Raw genomic sequence first — 19,951 nt, forward strand, 5'->3', positions numbered from 1 at the left:
ATTTTTTGTCAATTTTTGATTATTTTTAAAGTTCGTGTATTGTTCATAGCTCGTATATAAAATTTTTACCCATATTTTAGTACATCAACCATTGTAATAAGCTTGAAGAATGCGTGCGCAGCCACAAACGAGTAACAAATTACATAGCTTGTAAAAATTCTACTCTTTCACAGTAGATTCTTAGGATTATTGTCACGGGGGTGATAAAAATGCCTGATCTTATCATTGATTCTACAACATACGAAATTTCTACTAGAAAGAATGACTTAAGCATATATCGTAATTTTGCTTATCACTACCAATGTGTATAAAAGTTTTTGCATTAGTTTATGACTCATTGAACGATTATTGCTTTTCGAAGACCCCATAATATCGATATTAATTCAAAGAAACAACAATATCTGATGTATAAAATTTACAGGTACAATATTGAGTTTTCTTATTTTTTTCTGTTTCTAGAATAAATACTAAATGCATTATATCAAAATAATAAAATTTAATTATATTGTGTTTACAGTTTTTATTAAAAATATAAATAAATATAAAAATAAAAATAAATATAAAAATTATAAACAAAATTTGTATAAAAATATTTAATAATCCACCATGAATTCTATAATTGAAGATAAAAATCATGAGATCAAAGATGAAACTGGAATTATTCCTGATAATGCAGGTAATACTCTTTCTTTATCAAGATTTATTTTTAATATGAATGTTTATAATGTTAATACTATAAATTTTTTAGAGATTAACTCCTCTTAAATTGTATCAGCCAATTAAAAATCACATTCTTAACAAGTGCGGTTTTCAAATTGACCGAAATATATTTTTAAACATATTTTAAACATATATTTAAAAAATATTTGATGTATTTTTCCAAATATACAAGATTTTATATTTTTATGTATAATCCAAAATAATTAAATACTGTTTTAATTTCAATAATAAATTAATAAAATTGTAACTGTATTATATCCAGGATTATTATTAGAATTTATAATTTTAATAATTTTATAGATGTATATGAAAAAGTTCGGAATTTAGAAGCAACAAATAATCAAATTAGAGAAGAATTTGATGTTCAAAGAGGAAAGTTGAAAGAATTATTTTTGCAAAAAGAAGGTAATAAAACTTTTGTAAATGTATTCTTTATGCATAATAAAAATTGTACATACTTAGTATAATTAAAATCTTTGTATTTTATACAGAAGATGCTAAAAATAAAATAGAAGAAAATTTAAAGCTACAGGAAGAAAACTCAAAATTAATAGATGAATTAAATGACATTAAAAGTCAATTAGTGATAATTAATATAAAAACTCAAAATGATATTGATTTTGAGAAACGTAAAGCAGAAGATGAAATAGCGTCTTTGCAACAAATTATAGCATCGATGGTACAAGATTCTTCAACAACAAGGAATAAACTAGAAAATAAAATTAGTAAACTTAAAGAAGAAAATAATAGTTTAAGATTACAAATTATGCAAAATTTATCTATAGATGGACCTCAGATTTCCTTAACAACGATGACAAAAACATTAGCAAAGAAAGTAGCATCTCAATTAGGTGCTGATTCTTTATCTCTTAGTTCTGAAAATGAAGATAGTTCATCAAAAAATAAACGCCATGTATTTAGATATTTTATATATATATATATATATATATAAATAATTCTATAATTAATGAAGGATTATTGAAAATATAATTTTTATTTTATTTCAGGCTGATGAAGATGCTGAAGTATTACGTTCACTGGTTGTACCATTAGAAGAAGAAATAACAGCCTTAAAAGAAAAGTTAAGAACAACAGATGATGAATTACAAAAATGCAAAGAAAAAGAAGACCAACAGAATAGACAATTCAAAATAAAAGAAATGTCTGGATCTTCGGAAAATACTTGCGATATGTGTACTAATTATGAAGCTCAACTTCAAAGAATGCAAATGGAAGCAAAAGATCTTAGAAACAAATTACAAGAATTTGAACAAATTTTGTATAATCAAAAACAAGATTTAACTAAAGAAGTAGAATTTCGTAAAGGAATGGAAGAAAAATGGAATGAAAAAAAAGAAGAATTTAAAGCAGAAGTAATAAATCTTACTTCTTCAGTAAAGCTAGCAAAAAAAACTATAGATGAATTAAAGCAGCAATATCAGTTAACAAAAGAGAGCATTAAAAAAAAGTTATATCAGTTAACAAAAGAAAGGGATCAGGTACAAAAACATTTGGAAGAGTAAGTAATAAATAAAAATCTATAGAAACTTAGTTGAAAATTTTTAATTAATAATGAGTTATTTCATTTTGTGATAAGATCCATTTGATTATTTGATTATTTGATGATTGATTTGATATAAGATAGCATTTGATTATTTTTAACAATTTTGATTAATTAGAATATTAATTATAAATTTATAAATAAATAAATGAATTATAATTAATGTATTGTAATTAGAAAGTATTTAAGTATTATTTTATTATTTTAATACCAAATTTAATGAAACTTTACGAGTACAAAATATTGAATTTAATAAAATCATTTATATTTTATATTCTTACCTACAAAATGTTTCCATTTTTAATTAAAAATTGAAAAATATATTGATTATACTGATTTTTATTAATATAATTAAGAAATTATAAAAGATATATTTTTTTGATATATTAAGTTCTAGATAAACATGAGTTTGGTATGCATTAAATTATTACAGACTTCAACAACAAAATGACTACTTGATGGGTAAATATAGTAAACACTCGGAACATTATCAATACGAAAATATAAATATGCCAAATAATATTGAGGAATTACATCTCAGTATACTTAAAATTCGTGAAGAGTTAGTTGTGGCAACTATTGCAAAAGAGGAAACTGAAAGAAAATCCAGATCTTTTGAGTATGAGCTAGATTTATTACGTAAGAAAAAAGAACAAGTTAATCAAGAGAAAAAAAAAAAAGAATTAGAACTTCAGTACATGATTGAAAATGCATCGAAGACAGATTTAATTATAGCAGAATTAAAACAACAAATAACAAATTTACAGCAAGAATTAAATACAGGTGAACAAACACAAAAGGACTTTGTTCGCTTAACTCAATCATTGCAGGTATTTTTCTTAATATTTATTTGTAAATTGTTAAGAATAAATATAATAATTTTAAACATTTAATCGTTGCATAGGTTCAACTTCAAAAAATAAGAGATTCTGAAAAAGAAGTTAGATGGCAGTTTGAAGATGATGTTGATGAATGCCCAACATGCCACACATCATTTATCTTAGTTAAAAAGAAAGAAAAGGTAATGTTTTTATTATTAATTAGATATCTTCAATTATTATATTAAAAAACTGAATAATATATTAAAAAATATATTCAATAAATTACTTTCTTTATAATTTCCAAATTAAATTTTGTTATAATTATTTACAAATGAATAATTATTTTTAAAAATTACATTGGAAATTCAAACAATAATATATTTTAAAATATGCAGATGCACTGTCGACATTGTGGTCAAATTTTTTGTCATTTGTGCCTAAATAATGTTGTGAAAAGCGGACCCAAACAAAGACCATCGAAAGTTTGTAATGTATGTCATACACTGTTGGTTCAAGAAACTGCTCCATATTTTAGTCGGGATCCTCCATAAATTATCATAAATAATTGAAAAAAGTAATTAACTTAATAGCAAATAAGATGCAATATCATTAAAATTAAATCATAATTGTTTTTAATTATGTTGTTTTTAATTATTTTTATAAAAAGTATTTTTCACTTGAACTAAAAATTTTTATAAAGTAATTAAATACTTTATACAATGTGAAAATATTGCACTTTGTAAATATTAAAAAAATTCTACAATAAAATTCTATCTAAATATTTTTTATAATTATTTTTAGTAATAAGATTAAAAATATGATGGTATACAACGTTTCATCAAAGGCCATTAACTTTATTTTTTACATTTCTGATATATTTTCTTTATTATTAAAGTTATTTCACTCTTGAGTATAAATAATTACTGAAATTACTCACATTTTTAATAAAAAAAAGTATAATTACATTAATTCAATATAAAACTAATAGATTAATTCTCATTACATTGCAAAGTTGTGATAAAAAAAAATGATTGTGAAATATTTTATAAATGTGATACTGTGTTAAAATTTAATGTTATTTAAAAATTAGCCTTTCAATGCATGTTTTATTTTAGCATTAATTATTTTTCCATGCAGGTGAATGGAACCAAAACTACAAAAATATTACTTAAATCCAATATATTATAAGTAAACATAAAATATTTACTATATTAAAAATTCAAAGATTATAAATTCCAGAATTATTATGTGGAATTTATTAAAATGTACAAAAATTTTCATTTTAACATCACAGTTCTAATTATTACAGTAAATTTTCATTTTTCATAGTGGAACTTAATAAAAATTATCTAATAACATACACATTGTTATGACTCATTTATTTATATATGAAATTTTGGTTTGATTGCAAAACAAAAACCATTTATAAATGTGAAACGCTTTAGAAAGCCATCCAATCCTCGCGTTATACTAAATTACAAATATTTTCATAAAGTAATATATATATGTACATAGAAATAATATTAAATCTAAGATATAAGTTTAAGCATTAAGCATCAAACCTTTTGGGTTAACAATTTCAGAATTTTTTATCAATTACGAACTTATTTTTTTTAACGAGACTACAGTATATGGTATATAGGATAAATGTTTCTGTATTTTAAAAATGTTAAGTATGATAAAATCAAATTGTACTATTTCAAAAATAATTTAAGCAAAATAATAATAAAAACCATATAATCTACCTATTCGCTTTAAACGTGTAAAAATTTTTTTTATGTTAGATTAATCTATTAAAATTACACAATTTATATTTATAAATCAGAATTTTTATAAATGAAAAATTTTCAATTATGAAATAATGTATTTTGCTTTTAATAATTTCTATGACTTGTATTTTCTTAAATTATATTAAATTTAAATAGTTCACTCATATCTTGCGTTCAATTTTGAAAATATAACTTTATAATTTAGTTTTTGTTTTATTATATGCACATAAAGAAGTGAACTCAAACAAAACAATTAAAAACGATAAATATGATACTTTTTATTGAGTATCAAAATCGATTATTGATATACATGAAACTTATAATATATTACAAATAAAATTATATTTTTATTTGTAAATTTTAATAAACTAAAATCTTGAATGTTTAGAACAATTGTGAAGACAATCTCTCAACAATTTATTTATTGGACTTATAGCTTAAAAAACTCTAATTTTAGAATATAGGACTGATATTACGTCCTAATTTAAGTAATCCAACTGGCAATATATTTTTTTTTTAATTTTTAAATAACCAATTTTCTTGTCCTTATTTTACATAGAAAAGAACATATTTATTACATCTTCTAATGGCTGTGGACATTTTTGATCAATAGGTGGTTCTTCTAATTCAGCATGCTTGTACCTTAATTCTTTCCAATGATTCAATGCATCCATATATTCTAAATATTTATCATGCTCCTCCAGTTTTGTATAAACATGTAACAAACCTCTATAATCATATTCTAAGCCACTATAACTTCTGCCAAATAACTTGAGACCTATAAACAAGATATAAATTTAATTTATTTGTACAATTTCCTATTTATGTTTTTAAACAACTACAATATTATTGATTTACAAACTTTTTAAACTTACTTATATGAATGCTTCGATAGTATAATTCTTCAGCATCTCTATATCGATTCATGTGAAAATTGTAAAGTGATGCTAAATGTCCTATGCTTAAACCAACCTCGTAATCATCAGGACCTAATAATTCTTCCTTGATCTCAATAGCTTTGAGATGCATTGCTTCAGAATCCTAAAAAATATTTAGTTTATTAGCAGCTATTGATGGGAAAAGTAGCAAGTTTGTAAAATAATAATTAACCTGAAATCTTCTCATGCTTTGGTATAATCTTCCTAAATTTCCATAATGTTTGGCAGTTTGCACATTTCTCTCTCCAAATGCAGTTTTTGCTAATTGTAAAGCAGACAGATGAAGAGATTCAGATTTAAATAACAAAGTTTGTTCTGTTCCAGGCGTCGGTGCATTATCTAATGCAATTTCTTCTAAAATAAGGGCTTTCACTCTTTTGACACTAGCTAACAGCATGGTCACTATAATTCAATTAAAATACATACAATAAATTTATTCATTCGTCTTTAATAAATCTAAATATTTAAACTTCATATATACAGCAAAGTCATTTATTGAAATCTTTTCTGAAGTAAAATTATATGAAAAAGTATAATAAATGGACATATATTGTAATAATTATTTTCTTGGAATAAGTAAATATAAATATAAAATTTAACTATATTTCAGTAGTTAATTACTCTTTCAATATACCTTGCTAAATGAAATGTTCCAGAGCTATATTCTTGTACATAAAGTGCATATGCTAAATCTTCATGGGCTATCGCTATGTGAAGATTATATTTACTAAATATTGCTTTTCTTATGTTTAATGCAAACTAAAAATTGTATAATTTTTAATATTGATGTAATAAAAACTATGTTTAATATTTAATAATAAAAATATTTACCTCATAAACCGAAACACTATTAACAATACTATCTGAATTTAAGAGATAAAAGCCATAATCAATAAGCACATCACTGTATTTTGGATGATCTGTATCAAATATTTCTCTTGCAAGATATACTGCTTGCTTAATTAATAATCCTGCTTTTTTAAATTCTCTTTTTGCTACACAAGATTTGGCAGCTTGACGTAAAACATTTATAATAATGCGCCCTGGAAGAGTTGGTTTTAATTGTTTTAATGCTTCTACACTCCATCTGTAAATTAAATATCTCATAAATCATTTTTAAACGTTTTATTTTTATCATTTTTAATACATTATTTTTCATTACTTATATGCCTGATCATATTCACTTCTAATAAAGAAAAGAACACCAAATTCTGCATAAAGAGCAGCATGATTTGTATTTGTATACCCAATATTTTTAAGTTTCTCAATTGTTTTTAAGGCAAGTTCGTGTGTTTTGGCTGCCCCATTAAAAGCACAATATGCTGATTGAGCACGAAGCAATCTGTTGAATTAAAAAATATTCTATAATGAATTATAATTATTTATGTTTTTTGGAACATAAAAAATGTTATAATTTATAACTATAATTTTGGTTATGACCAAATGAAAAGAATTTACTAAAATTATTGCTGAATTTTATGCAGATAAGATACTTAAAAGGATATATTTTCAGAAACTCATTTATTATTTTTAACATTTCTTTATTTTTCATTATACTAAAAATAATTTTGAAGAAAATATAAATCTTAATTTTTATATTTAAAAGTATATTATACATAAAATACACAATTATGTAAAATACAAACATTTGTAGTTTAATTTTACTACAATACATTTTAATTATTACTCTATTTTGAAAAAAAAACTTAACTGAAAGAGTAAATTTATAAATTTATATTTTTATATAGTTTAGTTGTAGTATACTTGTATTTATATAATTGTATATAAAATATGACCATAATTATTTAAGTACATTAGACATTTATAAATTTTTTTTATCTTATCAAAAATTAGAATAAAAAATAATCATTTATATAAAAAAATCTTTGAATATTTGTTAGTAATTTACTTACTTATGACAACAGTCTAAAGTACGACACCAACTATCAGGGTTTTGTGGACCAGATAGACAGACATTTTTACATGCTAGTAAAACTTTTTCACTTTCTAAATACCAGCCTGCATCATTTAGAAATCCTCCAAGACTTAAACCTAAGTTAACAATTCTTTCTTGTGCATCAAAATTTTCTTTATTGCTCAGACAGCAGATATTGTAACCAAAAGCTAATTCATTTCCAACTTTTGTTCCATGATCAATTAAAGCCTTTGCAAAAAAGGCAAAATTAATTTTTACTTTATTAATTTTATATATAATATAATTTATTTACATTTATTAAAAGTTTTATATAAATATTATTATTTAGTTTTTTGACAATATTTATATGAAACTAATTACCTGGAAGCTTTTCAGTAAATGAATACGTTTATTTGTTACTTTCAGCATACGTGAAAACTTATTGAGATCTATTAATTCTAACCCAAGAAGACATAATTTTTTATCCTGATATAACTGAAAATAAATATTTAATTATCAAACAAGGATTCATTTTAAATTATCTTTTTTTCTTTCCATATATTAAGGTTTTATTATTTTATATCTATAATTATACTCTTGAAAACAGTTGATTATTATATATTGTCAATAACAAATTATCTCATTTAATATTTTCCTTAATTTTTTTATTTTATGTTTATCCTATCTTAAAACTGATAATAATAAAAAGTTAAAAAATTTACCTTTATAACATTTATTTACTCTCTGTTTGAGAAAAACTGAAATCTATCTTAAAATTATAATTAAAATGTATAATATATTGTTATTTATTATATAAGTATGGCTGATTTAATATTATAATAGTCAAGTTGTATATTTTCTATAAGAATGGTAAATATAGAAATAATATATTGAATGAACAAATTCATAGCAAATAATTAATACAATTTTAATAAATCAAAGATTATAAATTTATTTATTAAAAATTTAAATTAGTTAAATACAAAATAAATATTAAAATATCCATTATAAACTTTATTATTTATTAAATAACTAAAATCTATAAAATAAGTACAATTTTTAAAAAGTTGAAACATTTTTAGATAAAAATTTCTATATACAAAAATTTTGTATAGAAGCTATACATTAAAACATTTAAATATTTTGTAAAAAAAGTGGTTATAAATTTTAATTAAATCTAAATTATCTAATTTTAAATTACTTGAAATCAATTTATAAATATGTTAAATAAAGTTTTTAAATTTATAATATATGTAGAATAATTAAAATATATTAAATTATACAAAAATTTAAATAGCAAATACAAAAAAAGAGGTGTATGAAAAAATATTATTAAATTAAATTTTTTAAAAGGTTTTTCAAAATAAGTATTTATTTTGGATAAATCTTTAAATAGTCCTATATCTTACAAAATTTTAAATACAACTTGTCATAATATAAATATAAAATATAAATATTATGTGGTTATATAATAGTTATGTTTGACATTTTGATATATATATATAAATATGTGCATACTGCCAACTCTCGACTACCATAAAATGAAGACAAATGCAGAATTAAACTATTATTTCTAATTTTACTGTATAAATTCATTAACCATTGATCAATCAAATAAAATTATTATATTAAAAACAGAATGTGAAAGAGTATGAAAATCTAAATAATAACAAATATTTATAAATAACATTCATTGTTAGACAAAATATAATGTTTGACAGAAAAGAAAGTTAGATTTTCCATCCCCGTTTTACTTGCTTCCAAACACTAAATACAATTACGAAGGAGTGAGTGAGACAACATGTTAGCGACATACGATTACCAGTTATAACAACGCTTCAACCCGAACGATGACGGCGACGTCATTAACGATAATACTTGTCATTCAAAAGTAATATTAATAATTAATGAAATATAAATCACCTGATAATATACGTCAAAAAGAACACTTTCGGGTAAATAATTTAAGTATTTCTTGTAGGCGAGGAATTGCTCAGCAACTGCCGACACGCTGAATTCATAGAGGCTCTTCGTACTAATCTTAGAATCAAGGACTTCGGCCATTTTCCGCGGCTATAAGTCATATACACACACCCACATGAACCCACAAGCTTGTCGCATGCGAGGCTCTTTTTTTCCTAGAGCTCGCGCTTACGCACTTAAGGCTTAATATTTATCAGATCTGTCTACGCCTTTTTCTTTCTTATATATACAAACACGCAAGACGGCAGCGACAGCGAGTCACTGCAATCCCATTCACACAGCAACCAACGAATACATATACGCGCACTCTGTTCCACTCTTTTCTCCATGAACACAAACACGACACACAATGACAACTACTGCTGCTCTCTGTAAACTGATAGGTAACAACCAATACGTATACTCTGACTTCTTTGCGCGCATACAATCTAATTATCTGATGGCTAATATAATTTCTCTATAGTAGTACGACCGCACATATCATTAGAATCACACTTGTTCCGTCTGACATGCTCTACTTCGTTTTTTTTATAGCGAGCATTAGAGTGCATAAATTTTATATAACCTTAGATAAGCGCATGCGCAATAAGTTTATTACTAAGCGGTAACTATAAATTTGACGTTAATTGTATATAAACATTAAACGGTAATTATACGTTAAGCTACTGCTAATATTAATTAAAAAGTAAAAAAAGAATTTTTATTTGTATATTATTTTTTTCCAACATGTAATAAAAACAAATATAACCAAATGAATTGATTTAATTTTAAGATACAATTGAAAATAAAACCAAATTTTTTAATTATTGTAAAAATAACATTTTTTAAAAATATTCTTTAAATGTATTGTTTAAATATAAGATTATTAATAATATCTTCTTTTTGAATAATGATTTAAAAATAGAATTTAAATAATTTAGGAATATAAACTTTTTCATTAAGGTAGATAGAGAAATTCATTAACAAATTATTACCGTATGGTTGAGAGCTTTAATGAATATTTCAAAAATTGCATCTGTTGAAAGAAATAATCTAAAATAAACAAATATGACTGATATTTTTCTATTTTTAAAATAAATTTTATTTTTGTAAAATGAAGGAATAAAATTATACATTCAAATTTCAAAAATTACGTTAGACTAAAAGTAAAACTTTTGAATTCTTTCTTAATTCATTTTTATATATAAAAAGTAACCTTGAATTTGTCTATAATATTATATTAATTTTTTCACAATTATTTTCAAATCAATTATTATCAATTATTAAATATGTAAAAGATCTTAATTATAATTAATATTGAATTCTTGCAATAAATTGTTTGTGTATCATCAAATTATAATGAGCTTTCTTTCAGAATAATAATAAAATAATTTTTGTACAAAGGATTTTTTTATAGTAAATTTGTTCATAAAAGATTTATAATTTATATGTAAATAGATTCCATTTTAATTTTATTTTTAATATTATTTTCATTTTTAATAGTATAAAAAAAAGTATTTTATACTAAAAATATAAGTATTTTTAATCTAAAAATTTTTATTTTTATTCGGTTTTATCTTTAATGTTACAAAATTAGTTTACATAATCTTAATAATATAGTAGTTTTTCATTTTCTTGCTAACTTGTATTATTTAGTATTTCCATTTTCCAAATTTTTATTTACAATACATATAACTCAATTTAACCTTAAAATTTCATTTTGTTAATATATTTCATTTGATTATGCTGAAATGATTTGTAAACATTTGAAACTATAATTTATAATTTATTTATTTTAATATACTTTTTTAATGTTCCTAAAGCGCTATATTACAATAAAATCTAATATATAAAGTAAATAAAATTTCCATGTATTTATTACTTATATTTTTAAGAAAAAAAAATAATGATGAAATAAAATAATTTTATATTTTGAAGAAATTTATTTATGATTCCTGTTTAAAAATATTATAGTATTTTGTTATTTTCTCAAGTAGTTGTCCTTTTAAATTCCTATATAAATGAGGAAAATGAATGTCTATATGTAGAAAAATAATGTTACTTATGAATATTAATATGTAGTTAATGAAATGATTAGTAAAGATATATTTAATTATAATAGTTATCTATTATTTTCAATATTAACAAAAATAAGTAAAATGCAAATCAATAAACTGATTTCTAAATGAATAATAAGTTTAAGAAAATCTCGTCATGATACTTAATTTGATTAATATGAGAATATAATTATAAAAAATTTTTATACCGAAAGGTGTAGAGGTAGTACTTAATTGAACATAATCGTGATAATAAATTAAAAGCTAATACAAATAAATAAAATGGAATAAATAGAATACTTTACACTAATATTGATATTTAGAATTTTTAATTCGAAAATTAATAAAGAATTGCCATTGTATATGTTAAAATAATCATGAACTCTAATATGTATATGACAATCACGTAATTGTTATTAGTCTATTTAACTTAAACATACTTTTATTTTTTTACAATTTTTTTAAGTAAAAAATTAGATAGAAATTACATTTTATTTGTATATACTGATTATGTATTATGTATTTTAAAAATGCATATTATGAATATTGTTGTAAAATAAATTTGTTAAATAAGTAAATAATAATAATGAATAAATTTTATTTATTATAAATTTTTATTATTATTAAATTATTTACCTATTATAATAATTGACATTATTTATTTTACATTATTTATATTTAATATTATAAAATTATATTTGTATAATACCAAAAGAATAATTTGATAAATAATCTCATTTTTACTGTATATATTTTTAACATTACCGTATCATTTAATATTAGAATGGATCATTAATACATTAATTTATTATATATTTATTATTCCAATACTAAATTGATGAATTTTTAATTTTGACAAGTAATATTTAATTTTTTTGTTAAATCTGCAAGATATTAACTTATCCATTCCTATTGAATATATTATATATACATATAGATGTAAAACTATATTATATATGTTAATATATATTATTAACGTCAAATACATAAATGTTAATAAATTAATATTTTTTATATAATCAGATATTATTTATAAACCAATAAATATTTATATTTTTTTATGAACAATGGTTCTTTTTCAAATACTTAGAATTATAGACACTTAATAAGAAATTAGATAGTGAAATGTATAGATAAATAATAAAGTTTGCGATTTAAATAAAATAATAACATATTGTACAAATTACATTAAGTATTTAACATAATGTATTTGAAAATACATATAATGATTGAATACTGTATATATATATATATATTGTTGATAATTTATAATGTTTAAAAATATTTTTATTTGAAATCGATACTTTAGTTTTAAATAATTAAATAGATAGACACACACACGTACATCCACACACATTTAATTGAATGAAATTATAAAACAATCAAATCGATTATATCAACGGAAGTTACTTCCAACTGTCAAAATAAACTCGCGGCTTTTCGGTGCAGCCGCGAGGGATGAAAATGCTTTCCTGAGACAAATAAAAATATCATTCATTATTAAAGGATGGAAAATCAGGAAACCGACGAACTAAAAGGTGGGAAATAATTCTTTAAATAGCTCCAGATTTTAAAAGATTTTATATTTATAACTAATACTTAGCGTATATTTTCATCTTTTTTCATTTATACATTTGGACTTTACTTTTAAATTTATCCAATTTAATTGATATCTTTGCATTATAAAAGTTTAAATTTTAAATTATGTGTACTATGGCTTTTAGTAAATTTTTAATTGTCTAGAATCAATATTTGCTCATTTCATATATATATATATATATATATATTATTGAACTTATATCAATAATTAATTATATCTTTTTTATATTTTTTAAAATTTTATTTAATTCATTTGCATCGCAATATTTCTATTTATTAACTTATAATCATTCATTTTTTTATTAAAAATAACGTTGTATTAACATAAATAATTTGTAAAATTTATATGTTGTTAAACATAATACGAAAAACAAAAAAAAGGTAATTTTTATATAAACTTTATACTTTCATTTAAAAGGAAAGTAAATAGAATATACAGAAAAATACAAAGAATCTACAGATATTTTTGTAATAAATTGCGTATCACGATAAATAAGTAATAATGATAAATATATATATTATATAATTATTTAATAATTACTAAGCGATAACAAAAATACAATAAGAAAAAATAAATAGGCTTACATTAAATTTTATCAAATGTAAATTGAGTAAATGTAAAATACTTATTGAGTAATTGAAATTTGAAGTCAGAAAATTTATTACAGTATATTAAATAACTGAACATAAATTTATTTACTCTTTGAATAATGTTAATTCATAGAAAAATTGAAATTATAAAACAATTTAATAAAACTGAATATTCAACATTTTTTATTTAGATTTTACTATATATATATATATATATATATATATATATATAATAAAATTAATATAATATAAATAAATATTTTAAAAAGTATCATATCTTGAAAATATAATCATGTGTTAATATTTTTTTATTTGAATAAAAACGATTGTCGATTCTTCAGTGTGCTCAGACAAGTCCCAGGACCAGCCTCAACAACAGCAGCAATTAACATGCTGGTTATATGTATCCCGTACCTGTGACTTTGATCAGCAGCATCAACAACAGCAGCAGCAATCGGAAATAGGTCAGAATTATAGATGTGATGGACTACCTAGGGGGATTCTCGAAGAGGCAATTCGTGCCGTTGAACCAACTGGATCCTGGCACGTGTCTGAAACTCATTGTGGCCTAATAGCTGGTTTCGCTCGAGAGTTTGATGCTGACAAACTCTTGCAACGCGGGGATCTCGCAAGGATCTTCGAAGCAGCTGTTCAGGTTTGGATGTGATTTCAAATTTTGTATAAACGTCTGTTTCGTAGGAAAATTTATGTTTTTATTTCATTATTTACATTTTAAGTGAAGGCTAATATAAAAAATAAGATCATCAAATTTGCATATTGCTTAGTAGTAAAGTTATAATGTTGTTTATTATAATTAATTCTGCAAACTAACTAGATGAAAAGTTTTCAGAATCGATATAAAATTAAAATTGAATATGCGTTATTCAAAATATGTTTGCTTTCATTACCTGACATTATCCTTTATCGTATATATTTTTATTATTCAAGGTTAATAAAATTAGCTTCATACTAATTTTTTTATAAGACTTTTTAATAATGACAACAAATTTTAAGCATTCTAGATTATTATATTAGACATTCTAAATATTTATCCTCATATCTTGAATTAAATTACATTTAATTAGGTTTATGTATTTATTTGTTTATACATACTATTGATTCATTAATCACTTGATTTTATTTTTGTATTCATATTTAGCACAGTACATAAATTTATATTAAAAATATATTTTGTTAATATTTTTTGTCATTGTTTCTATATTGTTAAAATTTAATTTTATTTTAATATATGATTTTAAAAATTATTCCCGATTTATTTCACATTTATGAAATTTTTTCATTATTCAGTATATATCATAAAAATGTACTTTAAGATAAAATACAAATTCAAACTTGACAAATATAATTAAAATATATATACAATATCATCATATTATATTTTTCTAAAAATATTGTTTATAAAAAAAAATACAACAATCAATTTTACAACAATAAAATATGACTGCATATAATTATAACTATATAAGTAAATTTACATTACTTATAAAATGACAATATATACTAGACTGCTATTTTAAAATAAATTTAATATTATTATTATAAAATTTTTTATATCATATAACTATTACTTTTTAAAAGTAATTAAGAAACTAACACAATGACCGGCATAAAGAAATGTAAATATATGTTTATCGTCATAAAAATAATCACTAAAAAGGTGGTTCATTTTAAATATAATAAATTGCAATATCAAAAAAGCATGTAAGAATATAAGCGTATAATAAATACTATTGACAGTATTAATAATATTAATAAATAGATTACTAGTCATGTAATTAATTATTAATAAGTAATTCTATTATTACGTTATTTAAGATTCAATATATTAAATAGTTTTTATAACTACCAGGAAGTTGAAATAAATTATAATTTACTTTAAAATGAATTATGCAAGAAAACGGAAATTGATCTTCTAATATTTATTGAATAGATAAATATTTTTTATTAGAAATACTTATGTCTTGAATAATTAACCAAAGGTTGAAACTTATTTAATTTTTTTTATTAATATATTATACAAAAAATATTAATATACGATATAAATTGTATATAATATAAATACGGTTTTGTCCATTTTATGTACTCACCAAATCTAAACTTTGAATCTATTATTTTATCTAAGTATTAATAATTATTTTTATTGAAGTAATTTTAAAATCTTGAAACAACAATTAAAACATTATTTGTTAATAAATTTTTTATTTAACTTATATTAACTTTTATTTACTAATCGAGGATAGATCCTGCTAATATCGTTTTATAAATAATGTCACGCAATTACTGCTATATTTACACATAATTACTATATTTATTTATATTACATCTGTTTCTATAATAGCAACAAACTTTCATATAAAATATTGTATGCCTAAGAAGATATCAATATATAATTCGATATTAAATATAAATCACAAAAACAATAAACTATTATTACAAAAACAAAATTTTATATAAAATATTGTAAACATATAAATATGTCATATTTAAGATTTTAATTTAAAATAAAAGCATTGTGGAAATTATGTGTAACTAATTGTTATAAAAAAGTATAATTTTAAAAATTCTTATAATTACGACTATTAAGAATACATTTAAGCTTAATTTCAGGTAGCTCGATTTTGTGATCGAGACTCTCGTTATCGTCAGGCGCTTTTATTGCGTGATGTACCATGGGCCATTCCTCTACAAGATCTTAATTCAGCATTAACTAGACAAGGTATTATGGCTCGAAGTATTGAACGCTTACGTCAATACGTACGAATTGAGGTAATTAATAGAAACATTTATTAGAAACCGTAAAAGTATTCATTATATTAAAATAGCTTTATATTATATACAATTTCATTTAAAAATTCCTGTAACAACAAAACAATCCTCGTACTTTTACTATTTAGAAAATGTACTTTATAAATTTTATTTATTAAATTATTATCCTTTAGTTTTAAATTTTAATATTTTATTAATAGACACTATTATATACATTACTTTACTTATTTTAATTCTTAAATTTTAAATTGTTCATATATATATATTTATTTATTTATTTACATAATTGCTATTAACTTACTATTTCTCAAATTAAACATATTACACTAAATACAATAAACTATTTTATAATTAAGGATGATTATTGTCATTATTCGAATGATTTTTTAAAAATTAAAGAAAAATTGATAACAATCGTGCAATTTTGCAGTAATTAAGCAATTAAGCAATTCAACATTTGATAAATAATGTAATATTAAATATGTCAGTGCTTTTCAATATTTCTTTTTCAATATTAGATTTTCAATTATAATTTATTTAAATTTGCAAACTTAACATCTAATAATTCGTTGAATCGTGAATATAGATCTATATATATATAAATGTTACATTTTGTACTATGTCCTTAATGAATTTTTAGTTTAAACAATATTTATTGTAGTTATTTTTTATTTTATTAATAAGACAATTGGAAATATTCAGAGAAATTTTTTCAATGTTCTATCTAAGTAGTGAGAACAAAAGAATACTTCCTTTATATTTATATTCTTTTAATAAATTCGTCTTACTGTTATTGTTTGTATAAATTAAGTTGTTTATTATAACCCACAAAAGAAAATCACATAAAAAATAAACACAAAAATTACAAAACTTTTATATTGTAGGTATTCGATTCAAGTCAATATGAACAATTACTTCGGCAAGGTTTGGATTTTTTCGGCGCGGCTCGCTTTTGCGCCATTCCTGAACGTTGGTGGCGTAACAGTGGAGTCCCAACATCTCAAAACTTCGCAGGCGGCGGATACACCACGAATAATAACCAACTCGCAGAACTTGGAGGTTCAGCCCAGCAACAATCATTGGTTGATGATGTGCTACAATGTTATCGCTGTCAAGGTTTTTGGCATGTTGCAGCAAATTGTCGACATTTACCACGTTGTGTACGATGCGGTGAACCTCACAGTGTTGAATTTTGTGCGAGACCAAGAAATAATCCTATTTGCTGTCATTGCTCTGGTCCTCATCATGCCGGTAAGTATTTTTAATAATAATATTTTTAATAATAACTCATCTAATTTCATATTTTAGTCTTAATACGAATTTGCTAATATTTTTAACGAATTTAAATAATAAATTTATTAATAAAATTTAATAAATGTAACGATCTCTTTAAAAGATTATTAATATTTGTCTAAAATATTAAAATTGCAAATCTATATTAATGTTATTAATATTATAATAGTTTAATTTTTTTAAGAGAACGTAGATATATATATGAATGAAGTAAAATATCGAAAACATCAATATTACAGTATTTCGCTAATAAGCAAAATTAATTTATTTGAACTATCAATAATATTATTTTTACGTAAATATTGAATTATGTAATAGGAGTGTTTAGTATAAGAACTTGACTAAACTGACATAAATAACATAAGAGTAATATTTTATTTATATAAGTCCAGAAAAGATAATATTACACTTAATAATCTTATTTATATTTAAGGATACCGTCAATGTCCTGTAAGACTTCAACTCCTGAATGCGACTCCAGTAAGTTTGACTCTCAGCATTAATCGTTTGAACTCCAACGCACCGACTAGCCATTTATTACTGCCTTATGGAAAATCAAATAACAATAGCAGTAATCCAGCAAATAGTGCTACAACTCTATAAATAAATTTATACCTCTTTTTACCCATAATTTTCATTTTTTATAAATCATGATTTATTTTACTGCAAAAATAAGTGACGCAATTATTAGAATCACTTCAAATTTTTTAATTGTAAAGAAAAAAAAGAAAATTGTAAAAAATATACTTAAATTGACATTATATTTGAAGTAATTATTTTTTCGTATTCATAATAAATATATTAATATTTTATACAGGTGATTATATATCTGAGTGAAGACTTATTAATAGATTTTCCTGCAATTGTTTGTATTTCGTTTATAACTTACACGATATTTTTTAAAAATTATAAATATTGTTATTATTCATTCTTGCCTAAAAGAATGTAGATAAAATAAGTGAATAGTATTATTGAATACAAAATGATTTATATAGTTCAACGTTTACGAATTCAATTTGATAAATGCCCTACTTTCTTCAAAGCATTTTTTTCTTTCTGAAATAAAAGTAGGTTCTTGTTGTGACAGACGTTTTCTCTTTTGTCTGTATTATTTTCCTTTTTCGCTCTAACCCTTTCAATGATATATTTTACTTTGTATATTATTTTATATATTTGTCTTATATTTATAGATTATTTCTTCATTAATAAAAATTTTAAATATATTCATTTTCGATTCCTTTTTTTTTATTGTACGATTCATAGTATCATGCGATAGCCAGTTGCTTAACATATTTTCATTGGTAACAGTGAAGATCAATCAAGAATTATATATACGTACAATTATTATTACATTAAAAATGGAAACGAATATGATTAAAGGATTTATTACAAAATAATAAATGCTCACATAAAAAATATAGTAACTAATATATTAGAAACCATTTAAAAATTTTATCTGAACATTAAACTATTAATAATACATATTAATAATAAATATTATGTTTATTATTTCACATCAATATATTTAAACATTTAATTTAAATTTAAATTACTATATTTTCTTTCATTGTAAGTACTTATAAAAATATCAAGAATGTTCCTAGTATTTTTAAAATGATATTAAAAAGTGTATTCAGAATTAAAATTTATAATTTATTTTAATACATTTTCTTTTAATTTAATATAATATTTAATCAAGTATTGAAGTAATATTTTAAAACTACAATTTTGGAATTTAGTCTTATTTAAATCTTAATTAATATTTTTAATCAACTCAATAAATGTCAAATCGCGAATAAATAAACGTATTTATAATTAATGATTATAATAATAGAAATTGAAATACTAAAAATTCTATCTTTACTAAATCAGTTTCAAATATAGATTAATTAAATATATTAACATATTTCTGAGTCAATTATTACAATCATTTTAATA

General features: G+C 21.7%; 3 protein-coding genes across 3 annotated transcripts; 2 read left to right on the plus strand and 1 right to left on the minus strand.

Annotated features, from left to right (window-relative positions):
- Positions 1 to 606: 606 nt before the first annotated feature.
- On the plus strand, positions 607 to 3,657 carry Rbpn-5 (Rab GTPase-binding effector protein rabaptin-5). Its single transcript, XM_011504463.1, has 8 exons — positions 607 to 672; positions 749 to 801; positions 983 to 1,125; positions 1,212 to 1,633; positions 1,728 to 2,239; positions 2,715 to 3,111; positions 3,186 to 3,302; positions 3,498 to 3,657. The coding sequence occupies exons 1-8, from the start codon at positions 607 to 609 to the stop codon at positions 3,651 to 3,653; spliced, it is 1,866 nt and encodes a 621-aa protein (XP_011502765.1). The 3' UTR covers positions 3,654 to 3,657.
- A 1,613-nt stretch (positions 3,658 to 5,270) lies between these two features.
- Pat1 (Protein interacting with APP tail-1) lies at positions 5,271 to 10,227 on the minus strand. The gene is given in 9 exon segments (XM_011504397.1): positions 5,271 to 5,649; positions 5,747 to 5,912; positions 5,982 to 6,207; positions 6,405 to 6,568; positions 6,641 to 6,896; positions 6,972 to 7,151; positions 7,723 to 7,973; positions 8,106 to 8,219; positions 9,648 to 10,227. Coding segments are annotated over 9 exon segments (1,725 nt in total). The 5' UTR covers positions 9,789 to 10,227; the 3' UTR covers positions 5,271 to 5,422.
- Positions 10,228 to 13,110: 2,883 nt separating this feature from the next.
- LOC105366083 (uncharacterized) lies at positions 13,111 to 18,713 on the plus strand. The gene is made up of 5 exons (XM_011504398.1): positions 13,111 to 13,281; positions 14,275 to 14,588; positions 16,562 to 16,720; positions 17,605 to 17,971; positions 18,447 to 18,713. Exons 1-5 carry the CDS (start codon positions 13,251 to 13,253, stop codon positions 18,614 to 18,616), a joined length of 1,041 nt encoding a protein of 346 aa, XP_011502700.1. The 5' UTR covers positions 13,111 to 13,250; the 3' UTR covers positions 18,617 to 18,713.
- The last annotated feature ends 1,238 nt before the right edge of the window (positions 18,714 to 19,951 follow it).

The sequence above is a fragment of the Ceratosolen solmsi genome, unplaced genomic scaffold (genome assembly GCF_000503995.2).
Source record: "Ceratosolen solmsi marchali unplaced genomic scaffold, CerSol_1.0 scaffold17, whole genome shotgun sequence".
NCBI lineage: Eukaryota > Metazoa > Arthropoda > Insecta > Hymenoptera > Agaonidae > Ceratosolen > Ceratosolen solmsi.

Coding starts and splice junctions, on each gene's coding strand:
- Rbpn-5 (XM_011504463.1), top strand. CDS start 607: ATGAATTCTATAATTGAAGATAAAAATCATGAGATCAAAGATGAAACT. Junction 673..748: donor CTGGAATTATTCCTGATAAT/GCAGGTAATACT, acceptor TAAATTTTTTAG/AGATTAACTCCTCTTAAATT. Junction 2,240..2,714: donor GTACAAAAACATTTGGAAGA/GTAAGTAATAAA, acceptor AAATTATTACAG/ACTTCAACAACAAAATGACT.
- LOC105366083 (XM_011504398.1), top strand. CDS start 13,251: ATGGAAAATCAGGAAACCGACGAACTAAAAG. Junction 14,589..16,561: donor TCTTCGAAGCAGCTGTTCAG/GTTTGGATGTGA, acceptor GCTTAATTTCAG/GTAGCTCGATTTTGTGATCG. Junction 16,721..17,604: donor GTCAATACGTACGAATTGAG/GTAATTAATAGA, acceptor TTTATATTGTAG/GTATTCGATTCAAGTCAATA.